Source organism: Lipophrys pholis, assembly GCF_963383615.2.
Source record: "Lipophrys pholis genome assembly, contig: SCAFFOLD_92, whole genome shotgun sequence".
NCBI classification, from domain to species: Eukaryota; Metazoa; Chordata; class Actinopteri; order Blenniiformes; family Blenniidae; genus Lipophrys; species Lipophrys pholis.
Window position 1 is genome coordinate 36,291 of NW_028291825.1, and position 26,210 is coordinate 62,500.

General features: G+C 51.0%; 3 protein-coding genes across 6 annotated transcripts in view; 2 read left to right on the plus strand and 1 right to left on the minus strand.

Annotated features, from left to right (window-relative positions):
- Positions 1–5,573, plus strand: part of LOC308128453 (phosphatidylinositol 4,5-bisphosphate 3-kinase catalytic subunit alpha isoform) — a 41,840-nt gene extending 36,267 nt beyond the window's left edge. The window contains exons 23-28 of the mRNA XM_080494141.1: positions 95–173; positions 396–566; positions 814–931; positions 2,461–2,612; positions 3,313–3,461; positions 3,548–5,573. Of these exons, the coding sequence (XP_080350267.1) occupies positions 95–173; positions 396–566; positions 814–931; positions 2,461–2,612; positions 3,313–3,461; positions 3,548–3,672 (794 nt within the window). The 3' untranslated portion in view covers positions 3,673–5,573. The remainder of the gene's footprint in view (positions 1–94; positions 174–395; positions 567–813; positions 932–2,460; positions 2,613–3,312; positions 3,462–3,547) is intronic.
- Positions 5,574–10,558: 4,985 nt separating this feature from the next.
- On the plus strand, positions 10,559–21,145 carry orc1 (origin recognition complex, subunit 1). 4 transcript variants are annotated; one of them, XM_080494145.1, is made up of 17 exons: positions 10,559–10,626; positions 10,741–10,824; positions 11,008–11,075; positions 12,104–12,301; positions 13,879–14,098; positions 14,173–14,329; positions 16,064–16,141; positions 16,236–16,404; positions 16,468–16,565; positions 16,820–16,921; positions 17,310–17,484; positions 19,366–19,473; positions 19,732–19,881; positions 20,031–20,150; positions 20,231–20,385; positions 20,457–20,544; positions 20,623–21,145. In XM_080494145.1, the coding sequence occupies exons 4-17, from the start codon at positions 12,143–12,145 to the stop codon at positions 20,815–20,817; spliced, it is 1,974 nt and encodes a 657-aa protein (XP_080350271.1). In that variant the 5' UTR covers positions 10,559–10,626; positions 10,741–10,824; positions 11,008–11,075; positions 12,104–12,142; the 3' UTR covers positions 20,818–21,145. The 4 variants fall into 4 exon arrangements, with proteins under 4 accessions (XP_080350271.1, XP_080350268.1, XP_080350270.1 ...); XM_080494142.1 differs by having other exon boundaries at positions 10,565–10,626; positions 11,008–11,123; positions 12,129–12,301; XM_080494144.1 differs by having other exon boundaries at positions 10,581–10,626; positions 11,008–11,123.
- A 13-nt stretch (positions 21,146–21,158) lies between these two features.
- Positions 21,159–26,210, minus strand: part of LOC308128455 (high affinity immunoglobulin gamma Fc receptor I-like) — a 14,203-nt gene continuing 9,151 nt past the window's right edge. The window contains exon 10 of the mRNA XM_080494146.1: positions 21,159–21,516. The gene's annotated coding sequence lies outside the window, so the exon portion shown is untranslated. The remainder of the gene's footprint in view (positions 21,517–26,210) is intronic.

Here is a 26,210-nt window from a genome sequence, read left to right on the forward strand (position 1 = left end):
ATAGGAGTTAACGTGGTGGTTAATATAGGAGTTAACGTAGTAGTTAATGTAGGAGTTAATGTGATAGTTAAAATCGTGTTCCGGTTCGTTCCAGATCTACGTCAGGACATGCTGACGCTGCAGATCATCAAGATCATGGAGAACATCTGGCAGAACCAGGGACTGGACCTCCGGTCAGAACCACACATTCCATTGTGTGTGTGTGTTTTTTTGAGAGCGAGCGAGAGAGAGAGAGAGAGAGACTGACTGTGTGTGTGTGTGTGTGTGTGTGTGTGTGTGTGTGTGTGTGTGTGTGTGTGTGTGTGTGTGTGTGTGTGTGTGTGTGTGTGTGTGTGTGTGTGTGTGTGTGTGTGTGTGTGTGTGTGTGTGTGTGTGTGTGTGTGTGTGTGTGTCAGGATGCTGCCGTATGGCTGTCTGTCCATCGGGGACTGCGTCGGGCTCATTGAGGTGGTGAAGAACAGTTTCACCATCATGCAGATTCAGTGTAAAGGAGGCCTGAAGGGGGCGCTGCAGTTCAACTCCAACACTCTGCACCACTGGATCAAAGACAAGAACCGCGGCGAGTCGTGAGTGCCTGTTCACCTGTCAGTCCCTGTTCACCTGTTTGTCTGTCTGTCTGCCTGTCTGTCTGCCTGTCTGTCTGTCTGTCTGCCTGTCTGTCTGCCTGTCTGTCTGTCTGTCTGTCTGTCTGTCTGCCTGTCTGTCTGCCTCCCTGTTTGTCTGTATGACCTGTCTGTCTGTCTGCCTGTCTGTCTGTCTGTCTGCCTGTCTGTCTGCCTCCCTGTTTGTCTGTATGACCTGTCTGTCTTTCAGGTATGACCGAGCCATCGACCTGTTCACGCGGTCGTGTGCAGGTTACTGTGTCGCCACGTTCATTCTGGGAATCGGAGACCGACACAACTCCAACATCATGGTGAAGGAGAATGGACAGGTGAGACTCCTCCTCCTCCTCCTCTGACTCCTCCTCCTCCACTGACTCCTCCTCCTCCACTGACTCCTCCTCCTCCTCCTCTGACTCCTCCTCCTCCTCTGACTCCTCCTCCTCCACCTCCTCCTCCACTGACTCCTCCTCCTCCACTGACTCCTCCTCCTCCACCTCCTCCTCTGACTCCTCCTCCTCCTCCTCCACTGACTCCTCCTCCACTGACTCCTCCTCCTCCACTGACTCCTCCTCCTCCTCCTCCTCCTCCACTGACTCCTCCTCCTCTGACTCCTCCTCCTCCTCTGACTCCTCCTCCTCCTCCTCTGAATCCTCTGAATCCTCCTCCTCCTCTGAATCCTCCTCCTCCTCCTCCTCCTCCTCCTCCTCCTCTGACTCCTCCTCCTCCTCCTCCTCCACCTCCTCCACTGACTCCTCCTCCGCCACCTCCTCCTCTGACTCCTCCTCCTCCTCCACTGACTCCTCCTCCTCCACCTCCTCCTCTGACTCCTCCTCCTCCTCCACATCCACTGACTCCTCCTCCTCCTCCACCTCCTCCTCTGACTCCTCCTCCTCCTCCACTGACTCCTCCTCCTCCACTGACTCCTCCACCTCCTCCTCCTCCTCCACTGACTCCTCCTCCTCCACTGACTCCTCCTCCTCTGACTCCTCCTCCTCCTCCACTGACTCCTCCTCCTCTGACTCCTCCACCTCCTCCTCTGACTCCTCCACCTCCTCCTCTGACTCCTCCTCCTCCTCCACTGACTCCTCCTCCTCTGACTCCTCCTCCACTGACTCCTCCTCCTCCTCTGACTCCTCCTCCTCCTCTGACTCCACCTCCTCCTCTGACTCCTCCTCCTCCACCTCCTCCTCCTCCTCTGACTCCACCTCCTCCACTGACTCCTCCTCCTCCACCTCCTCCTCTGACTCCTCCTCCTCCTCCTCCTCCACTGACTCCTCCTCCTCCTCTGACTCCTCCACCTCCTCCTCTGACTCCTCCTCCACCTCCTCCACTGACTCCTCCTCCTCCACCTCCTCCTCCTCCTCCTCCTCCTCCACTGACTCCTCCTCCTCCTCCTCCTCCTCTGACTCCTCCTCCTCCACCTCCTCCTCTGACTCCTCCTCCTCCACTGACTCCTCCTCCTCCTCTGACTCCTCCTCCTCCTCTGACTCCTCCTCCTCTGACTCCTCCTCCTCCTCTGACTCCTCCTCTGACTCCTCCTCCTCCTCTGACTCCTCCTCCTCCTCCTCCTCCTCCTCCTCCTCCTCCTCCACCTCCTCCTCTGACTCCTCCTCCTCCTCCTCCACTGACTCCTCCTCCTCCTCCTCCTCCTCCTCTGACTCCTCCTCCTCCTCCTCCTCCTCTGACTCCTCCTCCTCCTCTGACTCCTCCTCTGACTCCTCCTCCTCCTCCTCCTCCTCCTCCTCCTCCTCCTCCTCCTCCTCCTCCTCCTCCTCCTCCTCTGACTCCTCCTCCTCCTCCTCCTCCTCCTCTGACTCCTCCTCCTCCTCTGACTCCTCCTCCTCCTCTTCGTCCTCAGCTGTTCCACATCGACTTCGGTCACTTCTTGGACCATAAAAAGAAGAAGTTTGGTTACAAGAGGGAACGAGTTCCATTTGTTCTCACGCAGGACTTCCTCATTGTCATCAGCAAAGGAGTCCAGGAGTCCACCAAGACCAAGGAGTTCGACAGGTCTGCCTGTCTGCCTGTCTGTCTGTCTGTCTGTCTGTCTGTCTGTCTGTCTGTCTGACTGTCTGACTGTCTGCCTGTCTGACTGTCTGCCTGTCTGCCTGTCTGTCTGTCTGTCTGTCTGTCTGTCTGTCTGTCTGCCTGTCTGTCTGTCTGCCTGTCTGTCCGACTGTCTGACTGTCTGCCTGTCTGTCTGCAGGTTCCAGGAGATGTGTTATAAAGCCTACCTGCCTGTCTGTCTGTCTGTCTGCCTGTCTGTCTGCAGGTTCCAGGAGATGTGTTATAAAGCCTACCTGCCTGTCTGTCTGTCTGTCTGTCTGTCTGCAGGTTCCAGGAGATGTGTTATAAAGCCTACCTGCCTGTCTGTCTGTCTGCCTGTCTGTCTGACTGTCTGACTGTCTGCCTGTCTGTCTGCAGGTTCCAGGAGATGTGTTATAAAGCCTACCTGCCTGTCTGTCTGCCTGTCTGTCTGCAGGTTCCAGGAGATGTGTTATAAAGCCTACCTGCCTGTCTGTCTGCCTGTCTGTCTGCAGGTTCCAGGAGATGTGTTATAAAGCCTACCTGCCTGTCTGTCTGCCTGTCTGTCTGCAGGTTCCAGGAGATGTGTTATAAAGCCTACCTGCCTGTCTGTCTGCCTGTCTGTCTGCAGGTTCCAGGAGATGTGTTATAAAGCCTACCTGCCTGTCTGCCTGTCTGTCTGCAGGTTCCAGGAGATGTGTTATAAAGCCTACCTGGCCATCCGGCAGCACGCCAGCCTCTTCATCAACCTCTTCTCCCTCCTGCTGGGCTGCGGGATGCCGGAGCTGCAGAGCTTCGATGACATCGCCTACCTGAGGAAGACCCTCGCCCTGGGTGAGACACCTGTCCCTCCCACCTGTCTATCTCTGACATCTCGCTGCCCATCCATCGCTCACCTGTCTGTTTACTCTGTACTTCAGAGAAGAGCCAGCAGGAGGCGCTGGAGTATTTCACCAAACAGATGAATGATGCTCATCATGGAGGCTGGAGCACCAAAATGGACTGGATCTTCCACACCATCAGGCACATGCCCAACGAGCACTGACACACACACACACACACACACACACACACACACACACACACACACACACACACACCCAGCATTATGTTCTCAGCATGTTGTGTTTGTGGGTTGGTTGTCATAGCAACATTAATCTCAGGGTCAGAGGTCAGCGGGGAAATAGGAGATGCGAAAGGCATGCTGGGAACTGGTGATGATGATGGTAGGGATGAAGGTCATGTCAAAAAGTCTTCCAATCGTTGCAACAATTAGCGTGTTAGCGCTTGTAGCCTCATCAAACTATTTTTGTTTTAAATATTTAAAGATGCTTGGAGGCAAACACTGTGACACTGAAAGCTACGAGCAATAAAACCTCCAACCACCAACACGTCCGACAATCAGGAGGCTGACCAATCACAGAGCAGAGCTGAGCAGCGGGGGGCCCAGTAAACCAGCTGACCAATCACAGAGCAGAGCTGAGCAGCGGGGGGCCCAGTAAACCAGCTGACCAATCACAGAGAAGCGATTGGCCTCTCCAGGACCTGTCTCACCCTCTCCAGGACCTGTCTCACCCTCTCCAGGACCTGTCTCACCCTCTCCTGGACCTATCTCACCCTCTCCAGGACCTGTCTCACCCTCTCCTGGACCTGTCTCACCCTCTCCTGGACCTATCTCACCCTCTCCAGGACCTGTCTCACCCTCTCCTGGACCTGTCTCACCCTCTCCAGGACCTGTCTCACCCTCTCCTGGACCTGTCTCACCCTCTCCAGGACCTGTCTCACCCTCTCCAGGATCTGTCTCACCCTCTCCTGGACCTGTCTCACCCTCTCCAGGACCTGTCTCACCCTCTCCAGGACCTGTCTCACCCTCTCCTGGACCTATCTCACCCTCTCCAGGACCTGTCTCACCCTCTGTAATGCTCTGTTTTCTTTTCCCCTGTAGTGTTTTGTGTGTATTTGTTGTACTTGTTGTTTTTCTTGTCCATTCACTCATCAGTCCGATAATGAGAATCTTGGTCCTCCGCTGCTCTCAGCACTTTAAATCATCTCACTCCCAGTATCAGTGTGACTCAGGCGCTTTAGACGATTAGAAAAGTATTGACTGATGTGCACTCCTGGGTATTCGGGGTATTTCTGAGTATTCCATTGTATTTCTGATATATTGATGGTTTATTTGAAACTTTCTGATCCAACATGTCTTCAGGTGAATCAGGGATCAACGTGTGACAATCTGAACCAATCAGCTGCTTACTCACCTAGTAGCATGGTGGGCACTATCAGCTGAGCACTATCAGCTGAGCACTATCAGCTGAGCACCATCAGCTGAGCACCATCAGCTGAGCACTATCAGCTGAGCACTATCAGCTGAGCACTCCATCGTGAATACTTTAACGTTCACTCTGTTATTGCACTGCAGAAATGAATATTGGGTTGAAGAAGTTAGTGTTGTGTAGCTTTGGTGGAGGTGTCGTCTTCAGGGGGTGTGTCTTCAGGGGGGGTGTCTTCAGGGGGTGTGTCTTCAGGGGGGGTGTCTTCAGGGGGGTGTCTTCAGGGGGGGTGTCTTCAGTGGGGTGTCTTCAGGGGGTGTCTTCAGGGGGGGTGTCTTCAGTGGGGTGTCTTCAGGGGGTGTCTTCAGTGGGGTGTCTTCAGGGGGGGTGTCTTCAGGGGGGGTGTCTTCAGTGGGGTGTCTTCAGACAAATTCAACACTTTATTTAAACTTTATGAAACTCGGGTGAATGTTGAAGACACGTCAGAGTGAATCAGCCAATCAAACGGCTTGTACAGCTTTCAAGTGAACTGTGAAGGTGTGAGCTGTGGGCGGAGTCTCATGTGTGACATCACTGTGCTGGATGTCAGGTGCACCAGTCAAAGGGGTTCTGGATGTTTCAATATCTTCATTTTGCTTCCAATAAAAGTTCAGCAGCTGTGCTGCTGCCTGCAGTCACTTTGTGTGTCATGCTACACCAGGGTACCAAACACACAGTATCCAGATTACACTGACAAAGGTACTCTTTCTACAATTGTGTACTTTTCCTGATAGAATTGTGATAGATTCATTTTCAACGCTCACACCTGGAATCACACCTCAGTGTTTATCTCTAATGTGGTCAGGAAACACTGAATAAAGCTGCTCACAGACACAGTCGTCATAGCAACAGATCAACACGGTCATCATAGCAACAAACAACTAAACAGTGTTGTCATAGCAACAAACAACTAAACAGTGTTGTCATAGCAACAAACAACTAAACAGTATCATCATAGCAACAAACAATAGTGTCTTTATAGCAACAAACAACTAATTAGTGTTGTCATAGCAACAAACAACTAAACAGTATCGTCATAGCAACATACAACTTAACAGTGTTGTCATAGCAACAAACAACTAAACAGCGTCGTCATAGCAACAAACAACTAAACAGTATCGTCATAGCAACAAACAACTAAACAGTATCGTCATAGCAACAAACAACTAAACAGTGTCGTCATAGCAACAAACAACTAAACAGCGTCGTCATAGCAACAAACAACTAAACAGTGTCGTCATAGCAACAAACAACTAAACAGTATCGTCATAGCAACAAACAACTAAACAGCGTCGTCATAGCAACAAACAACTAAACAGTATCGTCATAGCAACAAACAACTAAACAGCGTCGTCATAGCAACAAACAACTAAACAGTATCGTCATAGCAACAAACAACTAAACAGCGTCGTCATAGCAACAAACAACTAAACAGTATCGTCATAGCAACAAACAACTAAACAGCGTCGTCATAGCAACAAACAACTAAACAGTGTGGTCACAGTGATGTCTGATCCAGGAGTTTGAACCAGTTCCAGATAAATGTCCAACCTTCGGTTTAACAGTGTTTCAGTCCCTATGTGAGTGTCTTCAGTCGGTTTGAGAGCTTCGTCATGGCAGAGACACTCTGCTCAAAGGTACTAAGGATTGATTTATTTATAAGATGTGTGAAAAAGGTTGCAGAATGCAGGGAGGGACTGTAATGAGCAGAGTCATGGTGTCTCTGGAGACACCATGACTCTGCTGACTCTGGCGCTGACTCTGGCGCTGACTCTGGCGCTGACTCTGGAGCTGACTCTGGAGCTGACTCTGCTGACTCTGGAGCTGACTCTGGAGCTGACTCTGGAGCTGACTCTGGAGCGGACTCTGCTGACTCTGGAGCTGACTCTGCTGACTCTGGAGCTGACTCTGGAGCTGACTCTGGAGCGGACTCTGGAGCGGACTCTGGAGCGGACTCTGCTGACTCTGGAGCTGACTCTGGAGCTGACTCTGGAGCTGACTCTGCTGACTCTGGAGCTGACTCTGGAGCTGACTCTGGAGCGGACTCTGCTGACTCTGGAGCTGACTCTGGAGCTGACTCTGGAGCTGACTCTGCTGACTCTGGAGCTGACTCTGGAGCTGACTCTGGAGCTGACTCTGCTGACTCTGGAGCTGACTCTGGAGCTGACTCTGGAGCTGACTCTGGAGCTGACTCTGGAGCGGACTCTGCTGACTCTGGAGCTGACTCTGGAGCTGACTCTGCTGACTCTGGAGCTGACTCTGGAGCTGACTCTGCTGACTCTGGAGCTGACTCTGGAGCTGACTCTGGAGCTGACTCTGGAGCGGACTCTGCTGACTCTGGAGCTGACTCTGGAGCTGACTCTGGAGCTGACTCTGGAGCGGACTCTGCTGACTCTGCTGACTCTGGAGCTGACTCTGGAGCTGACTCTGGAGCTGCAGACTGAGGAGCATAGGCAGTGGCTGTTTTCCTATTCTTAGAATGCCAGTGTGTACTCGTCATGAGGCGTGATCGGAACTGTGCTTCTCCTCTGCATCTCTTGCCAAATGCATGATGAGTAATTTGTCTTCCCAAGCCCAGACTGGTCTGGTGTCAATGCGCCTCCATAAAGTGGGCGGAGCAAGAACACATCCATGCGTACTCGGTGAGAAACGGCCTAAGAATTGGGTCAGTACTTGGTCCCCCACTGATGATGTTTCATGGGTACACCAGAATACAAGTGTGGACAAGTATGGGGGAACGTCCGAATTGTCCCTCCTGTCTCCTTCTCTGTCTTTCTCCTTCACCACGGAAGTGTTTGTGTGGCGGCCATGATGAGGACCGTCTGAATTCTCACTCAGCAAAGGAAAGGAGGGTCAGTGCTTCCTTTAGAACCTCCTTTAGCCTAGGAACCACTGATGCTTCCTTTAGAACCTCCTTTAGCCTAGGAACCACTGATGCTCCCTTTAGAACCTCCTTTAGCCTAGGAACCACTGATGCTTCCTTTAGAACCTCCTTTAGCCTAGGAACCACTGATGCTTCCTTTAGAACCTCCTTTAGCCTAGGAACCACTGATGCTTCCTTTAGAACCTCCTTTAGCCTAGGAACCACTGATGCTTCCTTTAGAACCTCCTTTAGCCTAGGAACCACTGATGCTTCATTTAGAACCTTAAAGGAACCCGCTCATCGGAGCGTTCAGGGAAACTCAGGATGACTGAAAAAGGAGCAGATCATGTAAGTTACCAAAGCAATAATCTGCCTAGAACCACTTGAAATCATCTAGAACCCAGAGGAACTTTTTGTAGTTCATTTTCAGAAACTTGTAGTTCAGACTTCAGTAACTTTCACCGCTGTCGCATTATTATGACATCACTAAGGGAAAGTGATGTCATCCTCAGCCTTTCAAACCCTAACACCTTTCACTAACTCCTTTAGGAAGCCTCCTAACACCTTTAGGAAGCCTCCTAACACCTTTACTAACACCTTTAGGAAGCCTCCTAACACCTTTAGGAAGCCTCCTAACACCTTTACTAACTCCTTTAGGAAGCCTCCTAACTCCTTTAGGAAGCCTCCTAACACCTTTAGGAAGCCTCCTAACACCTTTCACTAACTCCTTTAGGAAGCCTCCTAACACCTTTAGGAAGCCTCCTAACACCTTTAGGAAGCCTCCTAACACCTTTAGGAAGCCTCCTAACACCTTTACTAACTCCTTTAGGAAGCCTCCTAACACCTTTAGGAAGCCTCCTAACACCTTTAGGAAGCCTCCTAACACCTTTACTAACTCCTTTAGGAAGCCTCCTAACACCTTTAGGAAGCCTCCTAACACCTTTAGGAAGCCTCCTAACACCTTTAGGAAGCCTCCTAACACCTTTACTAACTCCTTTAGGAAGCCTCCTAACACCTTTAGGAAGCCTCCTAACTCCTTTAGGAAGCCTCCTAACACCTTCACTAACTCCTTTAGGAAGCCTCCTAACACCTTTCCTAACACCTTTAGGAAGCCTCCTAACACCTTTACTAACTCCTTTAGGAAGCCTCCTAACACCTTTAGGAAGCCTCCTAACTCCTTTAGGAAGCCTCCTAACACCTTCACTAACTCCTTTAGGAAGCCTCCTAACACCTTTCCTAACACCTTTAGGAAGCCTCCTAACACCTTCACTAACTCCTTTAGGAAGCCTCCTAACACCTTCACTAACTCCTTTAGGAAGCCTCCTAACACCTTCACTAACTCCTTTAGGAAGCCTCCTAACACCTTCACTAACTCCTTTAGGAAGCCTCCTAACACCTTTAGGAAGCCTCCTAACACCTTTACTAACTCCTTTAGGAAGCCTCCTAACTCCTTTAGGAAGCCTCCTAACTCCTTTAGGAAGCCTCCTAACACCTTCACTAACTCCTTTAGGAAGCCTCCTAACTCCTTTAGGAAGCCTCCTAACTCCTTTAGGAAGCCTCCTAACACCTTTCACTAACTCCTTTAGGAAGCCTCCTAACACCTTTAGGAAGCCTCCTAACACCTTTACTAACTCCTTTAGGAAGCCTCCTAACACCTTTAGGAAGCCTCCTAACACCTTTAGGAAGCCTCCTAACACCTTTACTAACTCCTTTAGGAAGCCTCCTAACACCTTCACTAACTCCTTTAGGAAGCCTCCTAACACCTTTCCTAACACCTTTAGGAAGCCTCCTAACACCTTTAGCCTCCTAACACCTTTACTAACTCCTTTAGGAAGCCTCCTAACTCCTTTAGGAAGCCTCCTAACTCCTTTAGGAAGCCTCCTAACTCCTTTAGGAAGCCTCCTAACACCTTCACTAACTCCTTTAGGAAGCCTCCTAACTCCTTTAGGAAGCCTCCTAACTCCTTTAGGAAGCCTCCTAACACCTTCACTAACTCCTTTAGGAAGCCTCCTAACACCTTTACTAACTCCTTTAGGAAGCCTCCTAACTCCTTTAGGAAGCCTCCTAACACCTTTCCTTAACCCCGTGATGTCATCCAGGGCTTAAGGTAAAGTCCATAGGTAAGGAGGTAGGAGGGACAAAGCAGCAGTGATCCACACTGGGTTGGCCCATCAGAAAAAAAAAACCTTCCTCATATTAACGGTTTTAATTCAACACAACTGAGTAAAACAAAAGTTACTCAAAGATTAATGTGTGTGTGTGTGTGTGTGTGTGTGTGTGTGTGTGTGTGTGTGTGTGTGTGTGTGTGTGTGTGTGTGTGTGTGTGTGTGTGTGTGTGTGTGTGTGTGTGTGTGTGTGCGTGTGCGCCTGAGATAGGTAAAACAAATTCAATCTACTCAGCCCACAACAACAAACATAAGAAGACATGTTACTGGTGTTTACGAGTGTATGAGAGTGAGAGCAAAGTCCAAATGATCAATCAATTCATTTCTTAATTTATACATTTATTAATATGCCATATCATGTCAGTCTTTGTGAAGAAGCATAATAAAAATGATGTCAACATGGAAACACGTACCTTTTAAGTGTGAAACTTCGGTGAGAGATGATTATTACAGTTGGACTGCGCCTTCCTCAGTAGAAATAAATGGACTTGAGGAGCAGGGTGACCCATCCAAGATGGCGTGGCGCTGCAACGTCAGTCAATGTCACCGAGGAGCCTGTAGAGGGCGAACCGTCACAAACACCTGCCATATGAAGAAGTAGAAAACCGGAAGTGCTGTGACGCAGTGTTCTTGAGCGCGGGAAGCAGTCACGCTCTTTTTGTGTGAGTTCATAACAGTTTAAACGCTTTTAAAATGTATTTTAAATGTTTGGGAGGATTTTTCTGTGATTGGTGCGAACAAACTGCGGAATCCAACGTTTAACTTCCGGGTTTCAGCAGGATGAAGTCTGACAGCAGAGTTTATAGGTGGCGAGGAGATCCAGTGTCTGTGGACAGAAGACTTCACTCTGTCCAGTACCAGTAAGTTTAATCTTCTTTTTACTACATTACTACTTCAGTACCAGCCTTCTTGTTACTGTGTCATTACTCCAGTGTGTGTGTGTGTGTGTGTGTGTGTGTGTGTGTGTGTGTGTGTGTGTGTGTGTGTGTGTGTGTGTGTGTGTGTGTGTGTGTGTGTGTGTGTGTGTGTGTGTGTGTGTGTAGCTCGTTGTCCATCAGTGTGTGTCAGCAGGACACGGTTGTCTCCGTTGGTCAACATGTCCTGATAGAAGGTGACGACCGTCATGAACCGTATGTGGCCAAAGTCCTCCGAATGTATGGTGAGAGGGGGGGGGGGGGGCTTCCTCTGTTTCGGGGGGGTGTTATTGATTCTGTTTCAGAGGGGTGTTATTGATTCTGTTTCAGGGGGGTGTTATTGATTCTGGTTCAGGGGGGTGTTATTGATTCTCTGTTTCGGGGGGGGGTGATTGATTCTGGTTCAGGGGGGTGTTATTGATTCTGTTTCAGGGGGGGGGTGTTATTGATTCTGGTTCAGGGGGGTGTTATTGATTCTGTTTCAGGGGGGTGTTATTGATTCTGGTTCAGGGGGGTGTTATTGATTCTGTTTCAGGGGGGGGGTGTTATTGATTCTGGTTCAGGGGGGTGTTATTGATTCTGTTTCAGGGGGGTGTTATTGATTCTGGTTCAGGGGGGTGTTATTGATTCTGTTTCGGGGGGGGGTGTTATTGATTCTGGTTCAGGGGGGTGTTATTGATTCTGTTTCAGGGGGGTGTTATTGATTCTCTGTTTCGGGGGGGGGTGATTGATTCTGGTTCAGGGGGGGGGTGTTATTGATTCTGTTTCAGGGGGGTGTTATTGATTCTGGTTCAGGGGGGTGTTATTGATTCTGGTTCAGGGGGGTGTTATTGATTCTGTTTCAGAGGGGTGTTATTGATTCTGTTTCAGGGGGGTGTTATTGATTCTGTTTCAGAGGGGTGTTATTGATTCTGTTTCAGGGGGGTGTTATTGATTCTGGTTCAGGGGGGTGTTATTGATTCTGTTTCAGGGGGGTGTTATTGATTCTGTTTCAGGGGGGTGTTATTGATTCTGTTTCAGAGGGGTGTTATTGATTCTGTTTCAGGGGGGTGTTATTGATTCTGGTTCAGGGGGGTGTTATTGATTCTGTTTCAGGGGGGGGGTGTTATTGATTCTGTTTCAGGGGGGTGTTATTGATTCTGGTTCAGGGGGGTGTTATTGATTCTGTTTCAGGGGGGTGTTATTGATTCTCTGTTTCAGGGGGGTGTTATTGATTCTGTTTCAGGGGGGTGTTATTGATTCTGTTTCAGAGGGGGAGGGGCAGATGAAGGTGCAGGTGGACTGGTTAATGCGTCTGTCTGAGTTACCTCGCAGCAAAGTGTCTCTGCTGGGGCGTGGGCCCCACCCCCAGGAGGTCTTCTACTACCAGGGACCCTGCTGTGACCCCGAGGTCAGCGTGGAGTCCATCCTGCGGCCCGTCCAGGTGGGTGTCAGGTGACGGGGCTCAGTTCTAACTAGTTAACTGTAGTACCGTTCCCAAAAAAATAGTAGTTTCGAGTTTCGATATGATTTTTGATTTTATCTCAGAGAATAATGACCGCAGACGTGATCCACTGCTCAGGAAGTAAAGGACACTACACTAACCCGTCCCAGAGCTCACTGGTCCAGTACTGCAGGAGGGGGTCTTCATTCAGGATCTAGTGGAGAACACAATAACATCAAACTACTGTCCCCTGGAGGGCTGGATGTGGAATCCTATCAAAATAAAAGTGGAGAATCACATTGAATCACATTGCATCTCCTCCTGGCATGTAGAGGAAGCACTGGACCAGGTAACCTGCAGCTGTACTAGTTGTACTGACCAGGTAACCTGCAGCTGTACTAATTGTACTGACCAGGTGACCCGCAGCTGTACTAGTTGTACTGGACCAGGTAACTTGCAGCTGTACTAGTTGTACTGACCAGGTAACCTGCAGCTGTACTAGTTACTAATTGTACTGACCAGGTGACCCGCAGCTGTACTAGTTGTACTGGACCAGGTAACCTGCAGCTGTACTAGTTGCACTGACCAGGTATCTTGCAGCTGTACTAGTTGTACTGACCAGGTAACCTGCAGCTTTACTAGTTACTAATTGTACTGACCAGGTGACCCGCAGCTGTACTAGTTGTACTGGACCAGGTAACCTGCAGCTGTACTAGTTGTACTGGACCAGGTAACCTGCAGCTGTACTAGTTGTACTGACCAGGTAACTTGCAGCTGTACTAGTTGTACTGACCAGGTGACCCGCAGCTGTACTAGTTGTACTGACCAGGTAACCCGCAGCTGTACGAGTTGCACTGACCAGGTAATCTGCAGCTGTACTAGTTGCACTGACCAGGTGACCCGCAGCTGTACTAGTTGCACTGACCAGGTAATCTGCAGCTGTACTAGTTGCACTGACCAGGTAACCCGCAGCTGTACTAGTTGCACTGACCAGGTAATCTGCAGCTGTACTAGTTGTACTGACCAGGTAACGTGCAGCTGTACTAGTTGTACTGACCAGGTAACGCAGCTGTACTAGTTGCACTGACCAGGTAATCTGCAGCTGTACTAGTTGCACTGACCAGGTAACCCGCAGCTGTACTAGTTGCACTGACCAGGTAATCTGCAGCTGTACTAGTTGTACTGACCAGGTAACGTTCCGCTGTACTAGTTGTACTGACCAGGTAACGCAGCTCTACTAGTTGCACTGACCAGTTAACGTGCAGCTGTACTAGTTGTACTGACCAGGTAACGCAGCTGTACTAGTTGCACTGACCAGTTAACGTGCAGCTGTACTAGTTGTACTGACCAGGTAACGCAGCTGTACTAGTTGTACTGACCAGTTAACGTGGAGCTGTACTAGTTCTTGTAACAAGATTACGCGGAGCTGTACTAGTTGTGACAAGTTAACATGGCGCTGTAATAGTTACTAGTTGTAACAAGCTGTACTAGTTTGAATTATACTATGAATTTGTGGAAGCTGTTTTTACCTTGTGCGGTGACTCTTACTTTGGCGGGGAAACTTCCTGTGGTTTCAGGTGCAGCAGCTGGATGTGGACGCCCCCTTCCCGGACCCCCCCCTCACAGTCCCGGACACTCTGTATGTGAAGCTCTGCTGGGACTCTAAGACCTTCAGACCGCCGAGCCCCGCCCCACGCGGCGCCGAGGGTGAGTCCGTCCACAGCCCCGCCCCCTCACAGTGTCCGAGCGGCAGGAGGAGGGGGGAGGGGGTGACCAGGAAGAGACCTCAGCTCAACGGTGGGTTCAGCTGCATCCTCAGGTTAACTACTTATCCCTGCTAACTAACTGGGGGCAGGGCTATCTGCATACAGGTCCAAAGGGGGCGGAGCCTGAGGAGGACTTTTTGTCCCACCTCCTGAACGAGGACCTGCGGGTGAGCCACAGACCCACCCGCCCACGTGGGGGGGTCGTTACCCACCTAAAGCCCTCCAAGGTCGTCCTGAACAAACTGCAGCTGTGTGACGACAAGTGAGATACACACACACACACCCTAACTGTCCCTCCTATCTCCTAACTGTCCCTCCTATCTCCTAACTGTCCCTCCTATCTCCTAACTGTCCCTATCTCCTAACTGTCCCTCCTATCTCCTAACTGTCCCTATCTCCTAACTGTCCCTCCTATCTCCTAACTGTCCCTCCTATCTCCTTTCCTATCCACTTCTCCTTAACCCCGAAGTGTTTAAGAGGCGGCCATGACAAGGAGCGTAGGAATTCTCACTAAGCTAAGGAAAGGAGGCTCAATGCTTCCTTTAGAACCTCCTTTAGCCTAGGAGCCACTGATGCTTCCTTTAGAACCTTAAAGGAACCCGCTCATCGGAGCGTTCAGGGAAACACCTTTCCTTAACTCCTTTAGGAAGCCTCCCAACACCTTTCCTTAACTCCTTTAGGAAGCCTCCTAACACCTTTCCTTAACTCCTTTAGGAAGCCTCCTAACACCTTTCCTTAACTCCTTTAGGAAGCCTCCTAACACCTTTCCTTAACTCCTTTAGGAAGACTCCTTTAGGAAGCCTCCTAACACCTTTCCTTAACTCCTTTAGGAAGCCTCCCAACGCCTTTCCTTAACTCCTTTAGGAAGCTTCCTAACACCTTTCCTTAACTCCTTTAGGAAGCCTCCCAACGCCTTTCCTTAACTCCTTTAGGAAGCTTCCTAACACCTTTCCTTAATTCCTTTAGGAAGCTTCCTAACACCTTTCCTTAACTCCTTTAGGAAGCCTCCTAACACCTTTCCTTAACTCCTTTAGGAAGCCTCCTAACACCTTTCCTTAACTCCTTTAGGAAGCCTCCTAACACCTTTCCTAACTCCTTTAGGAAGCCTCCTAACACCTTTCCTTAACTCCTTTAGGAAGCTTCCTAACACCTTTCCTAACTCCTTTAGGAAGCCTCCTAACACCTTCCACTAACTCCTTTAGGAAGTCTCCTAACACCTTTCCTAACTCCTTTAGGAAGCCTCCCAACGCCTTTCCTTAACTCCTTTAGGAAGCTTCCTAACACCTTTCCTTAACTCCTTTAGGAAGCCTCCTAACACCTTTCCTTAACTCCTTTAGGAAGCCTCCTAACACCTTTCCTTAACTCCTTTAGGAAGCCTCCTAACACCTTTCCTATCTCCTTTAGGAAGCCTCCTAACTCCTTTAGGAAGCCTCCTAACACCTTTCCTAACTCCTTTAGGAAGCCCCCTAACACCTTTCCTTAACTCCTTTAGGAAGCCTCCTAACACCTTTCCTAACTCCTTTAGGAAGCCTCCTAACACCTTTCACTAACTCCTTTAGGAAGCCTCCTAACACCTTTCCTTAACTCCTTTAGGAAGCCTCCTAACACCTTTCCTTAACTCCTTTAGGAAGCCTCCTAACACCTTTCCTAACTCCTTTAGGAAGCCTCCTAACACCTTTCCTAACTCCTTTAGGAAGCCCCCTAACACCTTTCCTTAACTCCTTTAGGAAGCCTCCTAACACCTTTCCTAACTCCTTTAGGAAGCCTCCTAACACCTTTCACTAACTCCTTTAGGAAGCCTCCTAACACCTTTCCTTAACTCCTTTAGGAAGCCTCCTAACACCTTTCCTAACTCCTTTAGGAAGCCTCCTAACACCTTTCCTAACTCCTTAAGGAGAAGTGGATAGGAAAGGAGAAAAGAGGACCTGTTAGGAAGCACCCTGAGCGTGGTTGTTGCTACGTAGCTTCAAGCTAACCTTACTGACGGTGTGTTCAGGGCGGAGCCGGCTGCCGGGCCCCGGAGCTCCAGGAGGAACACCACCCTCCTGGTGTCCAGTCGCATCAGGAAGCAGATGTGAGTCGTACTTCCTGCTGGTCAGGTGTAGTTCTGGTGACCTGCTGTACCTGGTTCAGGTGTGCTCATGCTACCTGTCTCCATGTGGCGTCAGGAATCTTCTGGACAACCAGGAAGTGACCTCAGATGAAGATGAGGCGTTTGTCCCATCCAGGGAGGAGCAGGAGGAGGAGGAGGAGGAGGAGGAGCAGGAGGTGTCAGTGAAGAGGAGTCGACGTTCTTCAGCGACTCGTCGCTCCAGAACGTCTCCGAGGAGGAAGCAGGTGACTGTCTGGGACTGAACCACCGCCGCCAGTCGTCGTTTATTAACTCTCGTGTTCCCACAGGCGGCGCTGCGGAACCCACGTCAGGCCACGCCCGGCATCCCCCGCCGGGGGCTTCCTGCCCCCCAACCCACCAATGGTCTGGAGGAGGCCAGAGTCAGGTAGTGTTCCAGGTCCAGCTGGGCCTCCAGCACCGGCACCTAGCATCAGCTAGCTAGCTTCATTACACCTAGCATCAGCTAGCTAGCTTCATTACACCTAGCATCAGCTAGCTAGCAGCGTTGCACCTAGCAGCGTTGCACCTAGCAGCGTTGCACCTAGCACATAGTGCAGTATGCCTGGTTGGTCTTGCTCCTGCTGAGCTCATGATTCATTCCGTTTGTTTGTTTGTTTGTTTGTTTGTTCCGGTCGTCAGGCTTCACGTGTCGTCGGTTCCAGAGTCGCTGCCCTGCAGAGAGCAGGAGTTCCTCCAGGTGTACGACTTCCTGCACAGCAAGATCCTGGACGGCACAGGAGGGTGAGCCGCTACGCTACGTTACGCTCCATGCATTCTGTGCTACAGCCGCTACGCTACGTTAGGCTCCATGCATTCTGTGCTACAGCCGCTATGCTACGTTACGCTCCATGCATTCTGTGCTACAGCCGCTATGCTACGTTACGCTCCATGCATTCTGTGCTACAGCCGCTATGCTACGTTACGCTCCATGCATTCTGTGCTACAGCCGTGCTGCGCCACATTCTGCACATCCACAGCTTGACAGGTTGATGGTGTGAATCCGGTATCAACGCAGTTTGGCGGTCTGAGGAGTTCCACCCGCTAATGGCAGGGACATGTTTGACCGCTGACAGCTGGCTCTGTGGCAGCATTAGCATTAGCATCCAGCTGACGTGCGTGATGCGTTCAGGTGCATGTACATCTCGGGCGTGCCGGGCACGGGGAAGACGGCCACAGTGCAGGAGGCAGTGCGGCGCCTGCAGCTCGCCGCCGCCGAGGACACGCACATTCCCCCGTTCAACCTGATCCACATCAACGGCATGAAGATGACCGACCCGCACCAGGCCTACGTCCACATCCTGCAGGTCGGTCTGACCCGTCTCTGATTAGTTTGACTCGTCACTGGATGAGCCTCGTCAAGCTCACCCAGTGACTAGTCAAACTAGTCTCTGACTAGTTTGAGATTCGTCAGAGACGAGTTTGACTAGTCACTGGTTGAGCCTGACTCGTTAAGAGACGAGTCAGGCTCACCTATAGGGCTTTTCCACCAAAAGAACCAGGTTCTAGATCAGCCGGTTCTCAAATGAGCACCTCCAAAGAACCGGTTCTTTTTCCACCGTTAGCGGAGCCAGTAGAGCGACGTCACTGCGTCACTCCAAAACGTGACACATCACTGATTTCACCAATTTCACACTGACAGCCCTCAAACAGGAACCAGGAGACGGAGTGTCTTCATGGGTTTAGTCCGGGTCCCTGTGCTCACCCAGGAACCAGGAGACGGACTGTCTTCATGGGTTTAGTCCGGGTCCCTGTGCTCACCCAGGAACCAGGAGACGGACTGTCTTCATGGGTTTAGTCCGGGTCCCTGTGCTCACCCAGGAACCAGGAGACGGACTGTCTTCATGGGTTTAGTCCGGGTCCCTGTGCTCACCCAGGAACCAGGAGACGGACTGTCCCAGTGGTTTAGTCCGGGTCCCTGTGCTCACCCAGGAACCAGGAGACGGACTGGACCAGTGGTTTAGTCCGGGTCCCTGTGCTCACCCAGGAACCAGGAGACGGACTGGACCAGTGGTTTAGTCCGGGTCCCTGTGCTCACCCAGGAACCAGGAGACGGACTGGACCAGTGGTTTAGTCCGGGTCGCTCCATCTGGTCTGACCTGAACCTCTGAAGCACCAAAGAGCCAGAAGACATTACGTCTCTTCTTGTCTCTATTGGTGTTTCTTCACGTCTGTCTTGTTCTAGTCCAGAGCTCCAGAGTGGACATAGAGGGGAACATAATGCCTGAATGAGTTTGACTCTTATTTTCCACCGTTCCAACATTCCATAGTGACTTTCTGCTCCTTTCTCTTTATTTCTGGACGTGTCTGAATCAAAAGCTTCACCATGGAGGAATGGAGGTGTAGAATGACAGAACTGCTCTACAGACGTTTCCATAGTAATCCGCCAACGCAGATTAAATAATCCCGTTCCCTCGTATTATTAATTTAAAGGAACCACTTATTATATCGTTCCCTCATGTTATTTTTATTTCTCTCTAGAACCACTCTGGGGCTCCGTGTTCTCTGGAGTTTTCCTCTTCGTAGGTAGAGGTACCTCCAGAGGTACCTATATAATAAGATACCTCCAGAGGTACCTCCGGAGGTGCTCCGCCCCCAGCTGATGACATGTCGGGTCCCGGTCTGGCTCCTCTCTGGTCCCGGTCTGGCTCCTCTCTGGTCCCAGTCTGGCTCCTCTCTGGTCCCGGTCTGGCTCCTCTCTGGTCCCGGTCTGGCTCCTCTCTGGTCCCGGTCTGGCTCCTCTCTGGTCCCAGTCTGGCTCCTCTCTGGTCCCGGTCTGGCTCCTCTCTGGTCCCGGTCTGGCTCCTCTCTGGTCCCAGTCTGGCTCCTCTCTGGTCCAGCTATGAAGGGGGACCAGCGTAGCAGCAGTTCAGCTCCGGTCTGGCCGGGGCTTTGGCAGTGGAAAGACTAAGAACTGGTGCTAAGGCTGGTCCTGGACCAGAACTAGAACCTGGTTCTTTCTGGTGGAAAAGCCCCCCTAGTGACTAGTCAAACTAGTCTCTTGACTAATCTCTAAGTTTGACTAGTCACTGGGTGAGCCTGACTCATGTTAACTAGTCAGTCTCACCCAGTGACTAGTCAAATTATTCTCTGACTAATCTCACTAGTCTGACTAGTCAGGCTCACCCAATGACTAGTCAAACTAGTCTCTGACAAGTGTAACTTGTCATATATTGTCCTATGTTCAGGAGCTGACGGGTCAGAAGGTGACCTGTGACCACGCTGCCTCCTTGTTGGAGAAGATCTTCAGTCGTCCGTCTCCACGGAAACGAAGCACAGTGCTTCTTGTGGATGAGGTGAGAACTGCACCCTTGATAATCGATAACTAACAAGATTTAAAGTAACAAAACTAGTTACTACTAATGAATTGGAACTTAACATGGTCAGTAATCCATTACAGCTACGTGTTATTTCTGGTCTAGTATGCTGATCAAAGTAACTAGTCAATCCCCAAGTTACTTTACTAGTCACTGTAGATGAAAATCAACCTGCAGCCTATGACACCAGTTACTTTCCTGCATAGAGTACTGTACTTAGTTACTCTGTGTACTCAGCTGGACCTGCTCTGGACCAGGAAGCAGAACGTCATGTACAACCTGTTTGATTGGCCGACCAGAAGCCACGCCCACCTGGTGGTCGTGGCCATTGCTAACACCTTCGACCTGCCGGAGAGAGTCCTGATGAACCGGGTGGCGAGCCGGCTGGTGAGTCTGTTATTTGACACCAGCTTCACTGTGACTGAGCTGTTCTAGGAATTAGAACTTTCACATGTGAACCCATACCCGGTCTCTGAGAACACAGGAGTGAGCCTACATGTGGTCTGATGTGGTCTCTGGGTCTGATGTGGTCTCAGGGTCTGACCCGGATGTCCTTCCAGCCGTACTCCTTCAGGCAGCTGCAGCAGATCGTCTCGTCCCGGTTGAACCGGCTGAAGGTCTTTGAGGACGACGCCCTGCAGCTGGTGTCCAGGAAGGTAAACCCCACCCCCTTTTGGTCTCCTGCACCCCGTCTGTCTGTGGCGGCCTCTCACTGACCCCCCCCCCCCCCCCCCAGGTGGCGGCTCTGTCGGGAGACGCCCGTCGTTGTCTGGATATTTGCCGTCGAGCCGCCGAGATCTGCCAGCAGTCGTCTGGTCGCCTGGTGGGGACGAGTCACGTGATGGAGGCCATGGACCAGATGTTCTCGTCCCCATACATCACCTCCATCAGGTCAGTCCTCCACGGTCTGGGTCTGGGTCTGGGTCTGGTTCTGGTTCTGACGGTCTGCCGGTGTGTTCCAGGTCTGCGGCCCTCCAGGAGCAGCTGTTCCTTCGGGCCGTGGTCTCGGAGTTCCGGCGTCTGGGTCTGGAGGAGGCCACGTTCCAGCAAGTGAGACCAAGCCAGACTCAACGCCCCCCTTTCAGATCCATTTCTCCAGGCTAATTGTCCCCGGGTCTGGTCTTTCAGGTACTGGTCCAGCACCGGGCTCTGTGCCTGTTGGAGGGTCTGCAGTCGGTTTCTATGTCCGAGGTCCAGACCGTCTGTCAGCGTCTGGGGACCTGCCGGGTCCTGCTCCTGGAGTCTAACCGCCTGGGAGTCCTGCAGCGGGTCCGGCTCAACGTGAGCCAGGATGATGTGCTGTACGCCCTCGACCGGGTCTGACAGGCTGCTGGAGACCAATCCTAGGACCACCTGCTGTAACCCTCAGTGCAGTCTGACAGGCTGTGCCTCCTGGTGTTTATGTCCTCAGTGGAGTCTGACAGGCTGTGCCTCCTGGTGTTTATGTCCTCAGTGCAGTCTGACAGGCTGTGCCTCCTGGTGTTTATGCCCTCAGTGCAGTCTGACAGGCTGTGCCTCCTGGTGTTTATGTCCTCAGTGGAGTCTGACAGGCTGTGCCTCCTGGTGTTTATGTCCTCAGTGCAGTCTTGATGTTTATGCTGTCATGTTTGTGTTTATTTGACACTTGAATAAAGAATAATTTTTACAACTGAAAAACCTTTGTTCCAACTTTTTTCATTTCACTAGTTGGGGGAGGGGGTTATAGTTTACATGACACAGATAAATGTCCAAATATGGTCACTGTGGTTACAGACAGGAAGTCATCAGTTTGGCCCTTTATCTGTCTGTTACACACACAGTCATCCACACAGGGATCACCATGACTCGCTCGCCCGTCCTCGCCCTCGCTCTCCTCTCGTCTCTCATTGCTGGGGCTGGATTGCTGGTTGCCGGGACAGGATCTCCGGCTGCTGGTTGCTATAGCGACAGGGACAAGGCCGACCGGCCGCGGGTGAACTGCTCTGCGGGCGGATTCGGTGACGTCCCACCGGGAATCGAACCGATGACCCGGGTAAGACCAGCCTGACAGACCGGGGAGGAACATGCAAACAATCACACTCTTAATCTGAAGGAATTGGCTTGATGAGAAAACATGGAGATCCACAAACACACAAAGTTACTTGTCAAAATAAAGGTAAAAGTTTGTTAAATCTGTTTTAAACAATTTTATTGAAATTTTCTACTAAAATCCGTGGAGAGTACCAGGGCCTCGACCTGGGGCTCCTGGAGCTGACCGCCTGGTCCGGTCCATCCATTGATTGATTGATGGGGTCTGAGTCAGACCTGGTCTCCCACTGACCCTCCTGCTCCTGGTCTAGGTTCTGCTGTTTCCAGACAACGTGTTCTCGGGTCTGTGCTGGTCCTCCTTCCAGGTCTTTCCAGAGCTCCATGAGGTGGACCTGACCCGGAACCAGGTGAGTCCAGCAGACTCCACCAGGTCCTGGCCCGCACCAGGTCTTTGTCTGCACCAGGTCCTTACCGCTCTATGCCCCCAGGTCTCCGAGGTCCCCCCTTCCCCCACCGCCCTGCTGCCCAGTCTCAGCGTGCTCCACCTGGGATGGAACCGGCTTGGCGGTCTGGCCACCGGCTGCTTCTCCGCCTGCCCCACCCTCACTGAGCTCCACCTGCCGCACAACGCCATCGCCGCGCTGAGCGACGGCAGCTTCTTCGGCCTGAGCCGGCTGGAGGTCAGAGGTCACGACTTTGGGGGAGGGGGCTCAGGCAAACCGCCGCCGCCTCACCGCTTCTGCTCCACAGATCCTGGACCTGACGGCCAATCGGATCGCAGCGCTTCCTGCCCTCATGCTCCACCCACTGGTCGCCATAGAAACACTCTACCTGGAGAACAATCAGGTAGAACCACATGATGCCACCGGGTAGAGACCAGGTCTACATTTCAGACCTAGAGACCAGATGTGGCGTCTAGACCGGCAGCAATGTGTGACTGTATGTGTACGTTCAGATCCAGGTGCTGCCTGATGATTGGTTCAGCCAGAAGGAGGCGGTGCCCTACCTCTTCCTCTCAGCCAATCCCTGGGCTTGTTCCTGTTCCCTCGGTTACCTGTACCGGTACCTGGACGACAACTCGCTCAACGTGTATGTCCGTGACGGTGACATCATCAGGGTGGACCCCGAGAGCGTGGTGAGTCACACACCAGTGGACCAGTCACACCCAGGTCCCTAGTCCGGGTCTAGCAGGAGTCTTTATAGAGAACCAGGTCCCTAGTCCTGAGGCCTGGACTATGAACCCTGATCAACATACCAGGATATCTCTGTTACCTGGATTAACACACCAGGATATCTCTGTTACCTGGATTAACACACCAGGATATCTCTGTTACCTGGATTAACACACCAGGATATCTCTGTTACCTAGATTAACACACCAGGATATCTCTGTTACCTGGATTAACATACCAGGATATCTCTGTTACCTGGATTAACATACCAGGATATCTCTGTTACCTGGATTAACACACCAGGATATCTCTGTTACCTGGATTAACATACCAGGATATCTCTGTTACCTGGATTAACACACCAGGATATCTCTGTTACCTGGATTAACACACCAGGATATCTCTGTTACCTGGATTAACTAACCCAGACATTCTGGATCCTGATCAGCATTAACAGGAAGCAGGTTATCACCTCACTAGTTCAACCAGAGTTTCCCTCCAGGATCAGAGCGTTCACCTGAAAGGGGCGGAGCTTGCAGCGTGTGACCAATCACAGAGGGAGAAACCCTGCAGAGCAGCTGACTCTACCATAGAGGAGCAGTTAATCTCTGAGATTATGAAGAATTCCAACCCATCCAGCAGCTCAAAGCAACACTGCTGCTGCAGCCAGAACCAGAACCTTCCTGACTAGTTAATGCTGACTTGGTGAGATTAGAGCAGATTAATTCATGGGACAATAGAACCAGAGTCACTTCACTTTATTCCAGCAGAACGGTTCCAGGCAGAGCTTCCTCACTGCTCTGCTTTTACTTTACATTTGACCTCCACTGGTTCTGAGGAGGAGGTTCTGAGGAGGAGGTTCTGAGGAGGAGGTTCTGAGGAGGAGGTTCTGAGGAGGAGGTTCTGAGGCGGAGGTTCTGAGGAGGAGGTTCTGAGGAGGAGGTTCTGAGGAGGAGGTTCTGAGGCAGAGGTTCCTCCGTGTGAGTGTGGTTCCTGTTGGAATATTAATTCATCACCGTGACGACAGGAGAAGTTCTGCTTCCATTAATTCATGGTTCTGCAGTTCTGTCAGCGTCAGCATTATTATTAAGATCATTATTCCAGATCAACCCTCCTGGAACCAGAACCAGAACCAGAACCTCCTTCAAAGCTCAGAGACCAGGATTTATTGGGTTCTGTCTAAAAGATGGTTCTAGATACGTTCTCCTCTCCTCTCCACTGCAGCTCAGAGCTGAACCTGCCCACCAATCACCATCAGTTAAGAATGGGCGGGGCATTTCCCAGGAGCTCTGATTGGTCAGGAGGCGGAGCTTTACCCTCACTGTGATCTTATCCAGAACATATCCTGCTCCGGAGCAGGTTAGACATTCAGAGTCAGTTACCATGGTGATTTATCCTGGGAAGAAGTGAACCAGCGTCATAGTACAGAAAACCAGAGTTAATCCTGAAGTTACCTAGATAAGAGAAAACCAGAGTTAATCCTGAAGTTACCTGGATAAGAGAAAACCAGAGTTAATCCTGAAGTTACCTAGATAAGAGAAAACCTGAGTTAATCCTGAAGTTACCTAGATAAGAGAAAACCAGAGTTAATCCTGAAGTTACCTGGATAAGAGAAAACCAGAGTTAATCCTGAAGTTACCTGGATAAGAGAAAACCAGAGTTAATCCTGAAGTTATCTGGATAAGAGAAAACCAGAGTTAATCCTGAAGTTACCTGGATAAGAGAAAACCTGAGTTAATCCTGAAGTTACCTAGATAAGAGAAAACCAGAGTTAATCCTGAAGTTACCTAGATAAGAGAAAACCAGAGTTAATCCTGAAGTTACCTAGATAAGAGAAAACCTGAGTTAATCCTGAAGTTACCTAGATAAGAGAAAACCAGAGTTAATCCTGAAGTTACATAGATAAGAGAAAACCAGAGTTAATCCTGAAGTTACCTGGATAAGAGAAAACCAGAGTTAATCCTGAAGTTACCTGGATAAGAGAAAACCAGAGTTAATCCTGAAGTTACCTAGATAAGAGAAAACCAGAGTTAATCCTGAAGTTACCTGGATAAGAGAAAATCCAGCATCGTAGTACAGGCCTCTGGTCAAGGACAAGTCTTTATAGAGGACCAGGTCTCTGGTCCTGGTCTGGGATGAGTCTTTTCAGAGAATCAGGTCCCAAGAGAACCAGGTCCCTAGTCCTGGTCTAGGATGAGTCTTTATAGAGAACAAGACCATGGAGATCAGGTCTCAAAGGGATCCGGTCTTTTGATGCTCCATGTCTCAAGTGATCTATGTGGTGGTCTCTCTTCAGGTCTGTGAGTCTCCGTTGAGGTTCAAAGGATCATCGGTTCTGAATCTGGAAGAAACTGACTTCTGTGAACCAAGACCAGGTCCGTCTGGAGACTTTGACCAGGCGAGAACCACCGATCCTCTACACCAGACCACCGATCCTCCGAACCAGACCACCGATCCTCTACACCAGACCACCGATCCTCCGAACCAGACCACCGATCCTCTACACCAGACCACCGATCCTCTACACCAGACCACCGATCCTCTGAACCAGACCACCGATCCTCCGAACCAGACCACCGATCCTCTACACCAGACCACCGATCCTCTGAACCAGACCACCGATCCTCCGAACCAGACCACCGATCCTCTACACCAGATCACCGATCCTCTGAACCAGACCACCGATCCTCCGAACCAGACCACCGATCCTCTACACCAGACCACTGATCCTCTACACCAGACCACCGATCCTCTACACCAGACCACCGATCCTCTACACCAGACCACCGATCCTCTACACCAGACCACCGATCCTCCGAACCAGACCACCGATCCTCTACACCAGACCACCGATCCTCCGAACCAGACCACCGATCCTCTACACCAGACCACCGATCCTCCGAACCAGACCACCGATCCTCTACACCAGACCACCGATCCTCCGAACCAGACCACCGATCCTCTACACCAGACCACCGATCCTCTGAACCAGACCACCGATCCTCCGAACCAGACCACCGATCCTCTACACCAGACCACCGATCCTCCGAACCAGACCACCGATCCTCTGAACCAGACCACCGATCCTCCGAACCAGACCACCGATCCTCCGAACCAGACCACCGATCCTCTGAACCAGACCACCGATCCTCCGAACCAGACCACCGATCCTCTACACCAGACCACCGATCCTCTGAACCAGACCACCGATCCTCCGAACCAGACCACCGATCCTCTACACCAGACCACCGATCCTCCGAACCAGACCACCGATCCTCTACACCAGACCACCGATCCTCTACACCAGACCACCGATCCTCCGAACCAGACCACCGATCCTCCGAACCAGACCACCGATCCTCTACACCAGACCACCGATCCTCCGAACCAGACCACCGATCCTCTACACCAGACCACTGATCCTCTACACCAGACCACCGATCCTCCGAACCAGACCACCGATCCTCTACACCAGACCACTGATCCTCTACACCAGACCACCGATCCTCTACACCAGACCACCGATCCTCCGAACCA

What these genes read in the sequence shown, in the direction of transcription:
- orc1 (XM_080494142.1), top strand. Translation starts at nt 10,745, where the DNA reads ATGAAGTCTGACAGCAGAGTTTATAGGTGGCGAGGAGATCCAGTGTCT. An exon ending in CTTCACTCTGTCCAGTACCA is followed by an intron (nt 10,825 to 11,007) that starts GTAAGTTTAATC and finishes GTGTGTGTGTAG; the next exon opens with CTCGTTGTCCATCAGTGTGT. An exon ending in CTGCAGCTGTGTGACGACAA is followed by an intron (nt 14,330 to 16,063) that starts GTGAGATACACA and finishes CGGTGTGTTCAG; the next exon opens with GGCGGAGCCGGCTGCCGGGC.